At 45.5% G+C, this 12,391-nt stretch overlaps 1 protein-coding gene across 6 annotated transcripts in view; it reads right to left on the bottom strand.

Annotated features, from left to right (window-relative positions):
- Positions 1-12,391, bottom strand: part of ZBTB38 (zinc finger and BTB domain containing 38) — a 144,527-nt gene that overhangs the window by 30,568 nt on the left and 101,568 nt on the right. Inside the window, exons 1-2 of one of the 6 annotated variants that reach the window (XM_012002648.1) lie at positions 6,528-6,564; positions 2,323-2,510 (exon numbers count right to left, since the gene is read on the bottom strand). The exons of 4 other annotated variants lie outside the window; for them this stretch is intronic. Coding sequence is in view for 1 of the 2 variants with exons in the window: in XM_012002642.1 (XP_011858032.1) it covers positions 6,528-6,530 (3 nt within the window). In the remaining variant the exon portion in view is untranslated. Of the gene's footprint in view, positions 1-2,322; positions 2,511-6,527; positions 6,573-12,391 lie in introns of those variants that run through there. One more of the 6 variants, XM_012002642.1, reaches the window with a different exon arrangement.

Genomic DNA, 12,391 nt, shown 5'->3' with positions numbered 1-12,391 from the left:
CTTGAACCCAGGAGGCAGAGGTTGCAGTGAGCCAAGATCGCGCCATGGCACACCAGCCTGGGTGACAAGAGCGAAACTGTGTCTCAAAAACCAAAACAAAACAAAAACCAGAAAAACAAACCCACAAATGAGATCAAGTCAAGCCCTGCTCAAAGCCCTTCAGTGGCCTTCCCCTGATCTTAGGATAAAATCAGACCCTTCCCAGTGGCCAGCAAGGCCCTGCGCTGTCCACTCTCCAGACTCACTCATTCCCTCCTACTGCACTCTTTGAGCTGCCTTTCCTCAGGCACACAGGCTCCCCGGGCTGACTCCACCTGCCCAGTCTCTTCTGGCCCTGTGGCCTTTGACACACAACGGTTCCGGCACTGCCCATGGCTGGCTCAGGCTCGTGCTTCAGGCCCAGCTCAAATGTCTCCTCGGAGGGGCCACCCCATCTCTCTATCTGCTGCCCCTTTGGTTTGCCCTCAAATCACCTTGTTTATTTCTTCATACTGCTTACCTCAGCCTGCAATTATCACCTGTCCTTGCCTGCTTGTTTACTGTCCACTCTGCTCGCCAGAAAGTAAGCTCCAGGAGGAGCTGCTTATCTAGGCTGCTCACTGTTCACTGTTGTATCTCCAGGCCGCAGCACATGGTGGGGGCACGCAGTAAATGTCTGGCACGTAAGAGACGTGACCACGCATATGAAACACAAACCAGGCTCACCCTGACTAAAAAAAGCAACCTGCTGCCGTCCCCTACACTCACGATCCCCCCAAAAGCAAGCTGCCACCGTTCCCTGTACTCACGATCCCCCAAAAGCAACCTGCCGCCTTCCCCGGCATTCACGATCCCCCAAAAGGCAACCTGCCGCCGTTCCCTGCACTTACGCTCCCCCAAAAAGCAACCTGCCTCTGTCCCCTGCACTCACGATCCCCCTTGCCCTGCTCTGCTTTTTGACTTTTCCATGGCACTCAACATTCCAATATACTACATACAAAATGGACTTATTTATTGTCTGTCTGCTTGCAAAAATGTAAGCCCCACAAGAGTATCAACCTTTGATTTTCTTCACTGACATATGTTAAGCACCTGACACAGAGTAGGCCCTCAGTATTCATTTACAAAATGAACAATCTGTACTATAAAAAGATACATGTTTATAAACCAACATTACATGAGCATGGTCACCATAAATAATGCCAATTACAATTTTCATCTCTCTGAATTCTCCAATATTGAATAAAATTGCTTTTATCAGATATATTTCATGTTATAAAGCACTTTGCACATTAATTCATTTAATCACCTCCACAACCTCCTGTGGAGGTCGGCACATAAAAAATGGAAATACTGGTTGGGTGCCTTGGCTCACGCCTGTAATCCCAGCACTTTGGGAGGCCGAGGCAAGAGGATCATCTGAGGTCAGGAGTTTTAGACCAGCCTGGCCAACATGGTGAAACCCTGTCTCTAATAAAAATACAAAATATTAGCCGGGTGTGGTGGTGGGCACCTGTAATCCCAGCTACTCGGGAGGCTGAGACAGGAGAATTGCTTGAACCCAGGAGGTGGAGGTTGCAGTGAGCTGAGATTGCACCACTGCACTCTAGCCTGGGCGACAGAGCAAAACTCCATCTAAAAAAAACAAAAAAAAACAAAAAAAAACAACACCGCAAATACTAGTATGTACTCATAAGATTCAATGAATTAACAGTTAGTGCTCAATATGGAAGCTAGTATTATTAATATGCTCATAGTACAGATGTGGTAACTGAGCCTGGAGAAGTGATTTGCCTCACATGTATGTGCGCACATACAGCCGTAATTAAGTCAGAGCAGGTGACTTGTTCTATATGGCACAAAAGGGCCCAGCAGTGAGTCCAAACCGCAGGCTTGTTATAGAAGATCCCCACGGAAGAAGCTGGGAGCTGGAAAAGACCCAGAATGGGATTCAAGAGGTTGGGCAGTTGGGGGCAACCAGCTTGAGTCATATGCCAAGAAATCTCAGGGAGATCGAGGAATGTGCCAGAGAGGTCTCCAAGCAGGGCAGCCGAGGATGGTAGTTAAGGCGTGCAGCCCCTTGATCCCGGGTGGCAGTTGCCAGGATAATCTGAGCATTGCTGGGTGGTGGGCCTTGGGCCTGGGATCCTTCATGGCTGGCCAGGTGTACAACAGCTGTCCAGCAGGCATTTTCCAGGTGCCGCCTGATATGTAATCAATCTGTGTCTGCCCCACAGCCCAGAAAACACTGGCACAGCCAGGATTTGCTAATCTAAAGTAAATGCCTCAGGAAGATGGGTTTTCATTCGCCTCCCCTCCCCTACCACAAGTATGTAGGTTTACCCTCTTATTACAGGTCTGTGATAATGCAGTCCCTAGGGATTATGGGGCTCACGCTGGGGACCTGCCGGTCAGGGTGCAGCATGAGACTGGTGAGTGTGAAGCCTCAGGGGAGCACTGGGGGAAGACAATCTCCAAAGGCAGAGCTGGCTTCTGGCGTGAGCCTCCTCCATGATGGAGGGAAGAGTCTCCTGGCCAATACAGAGTGGAGACTGGTCAGCAGGGCTTGTCAAAACCCTGAATCCAAATCTCAGCTGCCTTACCAAGGCTTCTAAGGTCCCCTGTCATCTGACCTCCTTTCCTGCCATTCTAACCCACATTAGCCGCCCTTCTGTTCCTTGAGTGTGCCCGCGGCCTTCCCAGCCCAGGGTGTTTGAGTGTGCTGCTTCTGCAGCCTGGAATGTCCTTCTAGCCTGGGCAGCAGCCCACCCTCACCTCCATCCACCACCCACTTCTCTCCTCCCATCTGGTGCCTCTGTTCTATATTTTTTAGCATACTTTTCTTTCATAGTACTCATTATGATTGTAATTAAAAGTTACTTGACAAGTCTGTGCCTTTACTACACAGTAAAAATTATATGAGGGCTGAGACTTTTGACCAGTTTTCCTAGCACTCAGCCCTGCAACTGCCACATAATAATTAATAAACCTTTACTTAATGAATACAAAAACAGAAAGCACCCAAAACTAAGCTTTATAGAGCCCACCATACCTGGCACTGTCACCGAGCTTTCCAGACCCAGTGTCAGGTCAACCTGAACTGCCCTGCTATTTCCCACCTATGCTAATGGGTGGTCATAAAAAAAAAAAAAAGCCAAGAAGGTTGTTCTGACATGAAAAAGGAAAAAGAACCCACCCCACACACAAATCAACATTGCTGGCCTAAAGCTGAGCTGCGTAAGATAAAACAGAGCTATCTGCTGCCCACAAAGCTATTACAGCCCAAACAAGTTAAAACACTGAACCACAGCTCTGAAACACTGAAAACTGCTTACATCCCCCAAAAGCAACCTGCCACCTTCCCCGGCATTCACGATCCCCCAAAAGGCAACCTGCCGCCGTTCCCTGCACTCACGCTCCCCCAAAAAGCAACCTGCCTCTGTCCCCTGCACTCACGATCCCCCTTGCCCTGCTCTGCTTTTTGACTTTTCCATGGCACTCAACATTCCAATATACTACATACAAAATGGACTTATTTATTGTCTGTCTGCTTGCAAAAATGTAAGCCCCACAAGAGTATCAACCTTTGATTTTCTTCACTGACATATGTTAAGCACCTGACACAGAGTAGGCCCTCAGTATTCATTTACAAAATGAACAATCTGTACTATAAAAAGATACATGTTTATAAACCAACATTACATGAGCATGGTCACCATAAATAATGCCAATTACAATTTTCATCTCTCTGAATTCTCCAATATTGAATAAAATTGCTTTTATCAGATATATTTCATGTTATAAAGCACTTTGCACATTAATTCATTTAATCACCTCCACAACCTCCTGTGGAGGTCGGCACATAAAAAATGGAAATACTGGTTGGGTGCCTTGGCTCACGCCTGTAATCCCAGCACTTTGGGAGGCCGAGGCAAGAGGATCATCTGAGGTCAGGAGTTTTAGACCAGCCTGGCCAACATGGTGAAACCCTGTCTCTAATAAAAATACAAAATATTAGCCGGGTGTGGTGGTGGGCACCTGTAATCCCAGCTACTCGGGAGGCTGAGACAGGAGAATTGCTTGAACCCAGGAGGTGGAGGTTGCAGTGAGCTGAGATTGCACCACTGCACTCTAGCCTGGGCGACAGAGCAAAACTCCATCTAAAAAAAACAAAAAAAAACAAAAAAAAACAACACCGCAAATACTAGTATGTACTCATAAGATTCAATGAATTAACAGTTAGTGCTCAATATGGAAGCTAGTATTATTAATATGCTCATAGTACAGATGTGGTAACTGAGCCTGGAGAAGTGATTTGCCTCACATGTATGTGCGCACATACAGCCGTAATTAAGTCAGAGCAGGTGACTTGTTCTATATGGCACAAAAGGGCCCAGCAGTGAGTCCAAACCGCAGGCTTGTTATAGAAGATCCCCACGGAAGAAGCTGGGAGCTGGAAAAGACCCAGAATGGGATTCAAGAGGTTGGGCAGTTGGGGGCAACCAGCTTGAGTCATATGCCAAGAAATCTCAGGGAGATCGAGGAATGTGCCAGAGAGGTCTCCAAGCAGGGCAGCCGAGGATGGTAGTTAAGGCGTGCAGCCCCTTGATCCCGGGTGGCAGTTGCCAGGATAATCTGAGCATTGCTGGGTGGTGGGCCTTGGGCCTGGGATCCTTCATGGCTGGCCAGGTGTACAACAGCTGTCCAGCAGGCATTTTCCAGGTGCCGCCTGATATGTAATCAATCTGTGTCTGCCCCACAGCCCAGAAAACACTGGCACAGCCAGGATTTGCTAATCTAAAGTAAATGCCTCAGGAAGATGGGTTTTCATTCGCCTCCCCTCCCCTACCACAAGTATGTAGGTTTACCCTCTTATTACAGGTCTGTGATAATGCAGTCCCTAGGGATTATGGGGCTCACGCTGGGGACCTGCCGGTCAGGGTGCAGCATGAGACTGGTGAGTGTGAAGCCTCAGGGGAGCACTGGGGGAAGACAATCTCCAAAGGCAGAGCTGGCTTCTGGCGTGAGCCTCCTCCATGATGGAGGGAAGAGTCTCCTGGCCAATACAGAGTGGAGACTGGTCAGCAGGGCTTGTCAAAACCCTGAATCCAAATCTCAGCTGCCTTACCAAGGCTTCTAAGGTCCCCTGTCATCTGACCTCCTTTCCTGCCATTCTAACCCACATTAGCCGCCCTTCTGTTCCTTGAGTGTGCCCGCGGCCTTCCCAGCCCAGGGTGTTTGAGTGTGCTGCTTCTGCAGCCTGGAATGTCCTTCTAGCCTGGGCAGCAGCCCACCCTCACCTCCATCCACCACCCACTTCTCTCCTCCCATCTGGTGCCTCTGTTCTATATTTTTTAGCATACTTTTCTTTCATAGTACTCATTATGATTGTAATTAAAAGTTACTTGACAAGTCTGTGCCTTTACTACACAGTAAAAATTATATGAGGGCTGAGACTTTTGACCAGTTTTCCTAGCACTCAGCCCTGCAACTGCCACATAATAATTAATAAACCTTTACTTAATGAATACAAAAACAGAAAGCACCCAAAACTAAGCTTTATAGAGCCCACCATACCTGGCACTGTCACCGAGCTTTCCAGACCCAGTGTCAGGTCAACCTGAACTGCCCTGCTATTTCCCACCTATGCTAATGGGTGGTCATAAAAAAAAAAAAAAAGCCAAGAAGGTTGTTCTGACATGAAAAAGGAAAAAGAACCCACCCCACACACAAATCAACATTGCTGGCCTAAAGCTGAGCTGCGTAAGATAAAACAGAGCTATCTGCTGCCCACAAAGCTATTACAGCCCAAACAAGTTAAAACACTGAACCACAGCTCTGAAACACTGAAAACTGCTTACTATCACCATTTTGGCCCAAAGGAAGAAAAAGAGCAATCTTTCAAGCACTACGGACATGCTTTGTTCAAAGTCCAGGAATTTGGCCTTTGTCTTGAGTACCTGGGCTGAATTGGCAACAAACTCTTTACAATTTAATACTTAAAAAGTTGTAAAGGTGGCAACATGGCGGTGTCGTGTAAGGCCCTGGTGCTGGGTGTTTGTGAAGGACTTAGCTTCCACGTGACATCTTCCCTTCCCACACTCTGGCAGCTTTCCACCCTGCAGTCACCGGTCGCTTCCTTCTGGCGTCTGCTCCCTCCCCCGGCCTCCTCTCCTCCTCTCCTAAGAAGCTAATCTGGACACGGTGCTGGGTCTGTGGCCTCCTGCTGGGTCATGGAACTGCAGGTGCTTTGCATCCCGGCACACCAATCTATAAGCCCTTGCCCCCCATCAGGCAATGAACAGTAGATGGAAGAGGCACGATCGTGTGTACTTATAATGGTGGTTCTCAGCAGAACTATGCATATCAGACTGACCCGTGGAACCACAAAAAGAATTTGAGATCAGTGATATCACTGACACTGAGCCAGGGTGTGGGAGACACGGTCTGGGCAGGTGTGCTTTTGCATCCTGCTGAAAATTACCAAGATATACAGTCCACACGACCTGGCCCGTGACTTCTGACTACACTATGAAGGAACAGCTTACCATGTCTCCTGCTTATGCTGGAGCCCCTCTGGGCAGCTGAGAACTGCTTTGAAGTGACATCCCCACACTCCTAACAAATGCAACAATGTCCCCATTGTGACTTATGATTTGACAGGAGGAAGTCACCTACATATGTCATCCAAGCTGTGTCCCAACAAGCACATATGTGCTGTGTGCTCAGCACCGTTCTACACACTGCATGTATATCATTCCATTTAGGCCTCACAGCAACCGTTCTCATTTTACAAACGAGAAAAGTGAGGTTCAGAGAGGCTGTGGAACTCAGCCAAGATTGTTTAGCTATTGGTGGCAGAGCTGGGATTCAAACCCAGGCAGCATGACTCAAAAACCACACTTTCCATTTCAGGTGCAGGAGCATAAAGAACTTAGCTTGTCCATGTTTTTCTTGGTTTCATTTAGCGACCCAACTATTCAAGGCTCATAGGGCATCACACCAGCCTACTGACCAGTTTACAACTGGCAAAATGTAAGCGGGCCTGGAGCAGGGCTGCCACGTGTGGGGTACAGGCTATGCCCTGTGGTAGGCTGAGAGGCAGCCCAGGCTCTGCTTGGTTGGGCATGTCCCTCGGTGCAGGGCTGCAGTCCCTGCCAGGAGGAGGCCACTTCTTACTGTGCACAAAGATGCCATATGGGACCACCAATAGCTCTGGGGTGAATATTTAAGGGAAATTCAGTATTTTCCATAAATTCTACTTTTAATTCATTTTCTTTTTTTTTTTTTTTTTTGAGACGGAGTCTCGCTCTGTTGCCCAGGCTGGAGTGCAGTGGCCAGATCTCAGCTCACTGCAAGCTCCGTCTCCCGGGTTTACGCCATTCTCCTGCCTCAGCCTCCCGAGTAGCTGGGACTACAGGCACCCGCCACCTCGCCCAGCTAGTTTTTTGTATTTTTTTAGTAGAGACGGGGTTTCATCGTGTTAGCCAGGATGGTCTCGATCTCCTGACCTCATGATCCGCCCGTCTCGGCCTCCCAAAGTGCTGGGATTACAGGCTTGAGCCACCGCGCCCAGCCTTTTAATTCATTTTCTTAAAAAATGTATACTTCAAAGTAATATATGACACTTATGAATATGACTTATTTTGATTTTTATCCCCTTCCATTTCAAGATAATATTGAGTGTATATGTAGGGTTACCGTAAGATGGGGACATAGAAAAGGAATGGTGAAGAGATTAAAGTTGTCGAACTAAAGGAACTGAGACACTCCCAAAGCACTGTTATGTCCATTCCTAAAACAGGGCTCTACGATACTTTAGGATAAGGCATACCACATCCAGTCTGGTACAGTGGCTAAAAGTCTGAACTTTGGTATCTGGGGGACCTGGTTCTGTCATGCTCTGGCTGTGACCTTGTGCAAATTTTAAAAACTTGCCCTTCAGTTTCTTCCTCTGCAAAATGGGAGCTAATACTAGAAGATACTCGGGTTAACATGAGGATTAAGTGATACCTTTAAAGTGCTTGGCATAGTGTCTGGCATAAAAATCAAGCTTCATAAACATTAGCTATTATTATTATTACTATTACCAATTAATTCTTAGTCAAAAATGTCAGCAGAAGCAAGTATTAGCTAAGCCTTGGCCCCAGGCCCCAAATTAGGGAAAGTGAAATTCCTTAATGGCAGGGACAAATGTCCTGTTTCACTGTGTGCCCAGAGTTCCCCAGACCCCGTCACAGTGCTTGATACCCCATAGGGGTTCATTAACTAATTATTCTTTCTTAATTCAGAGAGCAGTTACACCTGAGCTTTGGCCAACACACACACACACACACACACACGCATGCACACACATACAGGCATTTAATTACAACTATCATTTAAATAATTTTCTTTCTTTAGTTGCATTGTTAGCATCTCTTCTAAGCAAATGGAAAAAGGAATTATTGTTTTTTTTTTTTTTAATTTTTTACTGACAGGGTCTCACTCTGCCACCCAGGCTGGAGTGCAGTAGCTTGATCATTGCTCACTGTGGCCTCGAACTCCGGGGCTCAAGTGATCCTCCCACCTCAGCTCCTGAGTAGTTAGGACCACAGGTGCCCGCTAACATGCCTAGCTAATTTTTTTATTTCTTTGTAGAGACAGGGTCTTGCCATGTTGCCTAGACTGGTCTTGAACTCCTAGGCATAAGTGATCCTCCTGCTTTGGCCTCCCAAAGTGCTGGGATTACAGGTGTGAGCCACCACACCAAGCTGGCAGTAACCATTTAAATAAAAAATATTTCAAGTTCACTGTTTATTACCTGTCCCAGTAAAAAGCTTGGTAGAAAGGAGGGTGTTTAAGATAAATACTTGAATCATCAATACATTTCTATTATATGTACTTATCCTCTTAAATCAGAAGGTCACTCAAATTTGGGTATAAATTGATGAATAAAAACAAAGCTAGGGTCTTATCTGTGTATTGAGTTATATGTCTGTTTTAGATAGTGAAATTCTTTCACCTTCCTAAAGTAAGCCTCTCGTACACTGTTTACAGACTTGACAAATTACATCTGCTCCTTTCTCTTCATCCAAAGGGGGTTTTTAATAACATATCAATTTGGTTACAATTTATTTTAGAGAATATTTTGGTGCTTTGGGTTTTTGATTTTAGAACCTTTTTTGTTTAATTCTCAGTTTAATGAATTCATTAGTTTGTATTTTGTTCAGTAAAAAATAATTAAAAATTTGGGTTCACTTTGGGATTTGGCATGTTTGTTGTGCTTTATTTTAGATTTTGGTTCAAGCTTCCCTTGAAGTCCTTGATTAAATTACCAGGAACTGTCAGATGTAGTCGCTAGTTCCAAGCTTTCCCTTCGTGTTCTGTGGGGCATCCTTTTTCTTCCTGGATAGTGAGTTATCTTTATCTTCAGAGGTAGAGCACTGCTTACCCACTCCTGGGTTTAAATTACTGTTCCGCTAACTTGCTAGCTGTATGCACATGTACAAGTTAATTAGCATCTCTAGATTTGGTTTTTAAAAAAATCTATAAAGTGGACACAGCAGTGTGACCTTGTTCTTATGAGGATTAAACAATACAGATAAAATGTAGTATCTCATTCTATAGATCCTTTTTGCTCTCGTAATTTTCCATGAAAATTCCAGAAAACAAACAAAAACCTATAACCACAGCTTTTTCTCTAGCTCATCTCATTATGATACTAGCAACCAATTAAATGCTCGGCGGTTGAAAGGCATTGGAAGCAGGGTCAGTTTGTAAGTGGGGATTTCCCTAGCGCTGAAGTGCAGCGCTGAGTGGCCTGGAGAGATTCAGGCTTTAAGAGCTTCCTCTAAGTCCTGGCAAGATCAGCTCTGCAGGCCGTATGGTCAGGAGCTGAGGGGCTCAGGCCAGGCTGACCCTAAAAGAAGGGAAGCCAGGGAAAAAGTGCTTGCGGAAGGCACATGCAAAACCAAATTTTTAACAAAATAGGGGGCTATAGGTAATACAGTATGAGTTCATATATTAAGGCCTTGGGAGAATATGTTAATATTTTTGGTACAGTGAAAAAACCCTATTTTTTGGTATTTTCATTGTATAAAAAAGTATTTTTATAATACTTTCAAAGAATAGATACATGCATCATGATGTAATATTGGGATAAATACAGTCAATAACTGTGTGTTAACAGACAAAAAATTAAGTGACTATATTGTTTTGGGGAGCCCTGCATGCCCACTAAGGATAAGGCACCCACACAGCTCCACTGTGAAGAACAAACAGAGAAGAGGTTAGGGGTTCAACCAACCAGAGGGGAGCTTCTACCCCTTGAGTGGCTTTTATAGGCCACACGTTGCCCCTTCCCATTCAGGGAAAGAGATTGAGCAAATCTACCCTCAGAGCATCACTTTACCCTGAATTAGATGATTATTCAGTTTCTTCACACATAGAAACATCAGGGCAGCCAGCTTAGGAGTGGTAGGAGACTGGGCTAAGAAGGCCAAAGAAATTTTAGCACAGAAACACTCTGTTCCCTTCACAGCCTCATCCTGGTCCATCCTCGCCTTGGTGGTGAGGGGCCTTTTAAACACAGTAAGGTGACTTATGCTCTGAGAGGCAATGAGTACCAGGCCAAGAAGACGAGGCAGGGCAGAGGAGTGTCCTGGCCCAAGAGGTGGGGCAGGATGCAGGATGAGAAAGGCCAGAGAGAAAGGGATATGGGGCTCCCCCTACCCGGAAAGGCTCTGCTGTCCTCCTGAGTGAACGGTAGGTAGCCCAGTGCTGCAGCATGCCCCTGGAAAGGCCTGGCTCTTTCTGCATTGCTGAACCTGCCCATTCTGCTCTTTCAGGTGTCATGGGCTTAATAACGAGGTTAGAGTCATAAAAGTGAATGCCCCAAGGCAGTTCCTAGCTCTGAGGGCAGGCAGTCTTTCTTAAAAACAGGATTCCTTGGGCAGAGCCCTTCCCCAGTGGCACCTTTTTCAGGGATTTGTTTTTGGGTTCCTTTAGATTTGATGACCACAGCCCATCCCCAGTTCACAATGCTGTGTCCACAAGATGGTGCTGAGACCACACAAAGAAATGCTCCTAGGTCCCAGGTAGCCAGTCATTCAGCCCCAAGACCTTTCTCAAAATGGGCAGATGAGTAAGCATCACTTCACTAGGACCAGAGCTTGAGGTGTTTTAGATAACAAAAAGCACAGAGGTCATGATGCTTAGTGGAACACGCACTCTGACTCATTCTTATTTGCCACAAATGGATTTTAGAGATTCTTCAGATGGGGAGTGGGGTGGGGGGGGCTGAGGATGGCTCCAGCCAGTGTGTGAATCTCCTAGTTACAGATGTCCCCACCAAGGAGGGAGCAACTGAGGGGCCCTCAACTGTAGCCTTTGCCATACGACAGCCCTTTGAATGTTTACCCTTTCCTGGGCTATATATCTCCAATTTCTTCAGCTACTCCCTTGTAACAACAAAAACAATACAAAACAAAAAAACCAAAACTTTACAGAAAAGCCTAAGATCTCATAGTGTGACCAAAAGAAGTTTCTAGACTCCTTGATGGGTGTGGTAGTTCACACCTGTAATCCTAGCACTTTGGAAGGCCGAGGCAGGAAGACTGCTTACAGCCAAGAGTTCAAGAACAACCTCGCCAACATAGCAAGACCCAGTCTTAGTTAAAAACAGAAAAAAAAAAAGAGAAGTTTCTAGACTCCTGGTTCCACATGGCTTATTATGCCATACTCCTCAAATGGCAGATGCTGGGACCCCACTTATTAAAGTGGTTGACCTCACTGTAAGCCTCAGTTTCCTCATCTATAAAATGGAGTGACTACTATACATATCATGCAGTTTGGGAAGGATTGAGAGTGTATGAGCACTCAGCAAGTACACAGCAAGTAGTAAGTGCTCAATAATTGATTTTATTTATAATATACAGACCTTTTTTTTTTTTTTTTGCCCGAATTTCTCCTTTCTTCCCTTGTTTTATTCCTCTCCTTTGGCTTCCAAACCTCCAGGACTGGATTTTTTTTTTTTTTAACTGAAACTCAAAATTTCCCTTGTTTATTCTGGTTAAACTTAATTGTGTATGCTTTATCCATCCTTTCTCTGCCTGTTGAGGTATTTTAGAATGTCAATTCTATCTTAAAATACATCTACTGATCACTTAAACATGCTCTACTGATTCCTGCTCCAGAAGCTTTCAATAAGTTCAGGACAGTGATGACTGTGATAAAATGACATGACTGTATTCTAGCTCACCTCCACAGAGCAGCAGAATGGGATCATTCTTCTTCCCCAAAAATCATATTTTGAGATCAGTACTGTTATACTTAGAAAATATTTTTAAATCTATTAGAATAAGAAAAGAGAAAGCCTTGGCTTCATCTTTAAAGAAGGAAACTGAGCACACATCATCAGGATGTGACCCTG

Source organism: Mandrillus leucophaeus, unplaced genomic scaffold, assembly GCF_000951045.1.
Source record: "Mandrillus leucophaeus isolate KB7577 unplaced genomic scaffold, Mleu.le_1.0 Scaffold693, whole genome shotgun sequence".
Lineage (NCBI taxonomy): Eukaryota > Metazoa > Chordata > Mammalia > Primates > Cercopithecidae > Mandrillus > Mandrillus leucophaeus.
The sequence above is the reverse complement of the archived record's forward strand: the minus strand, read 5'-3'. Positions and strand labels throughout refer to the sequence as shown.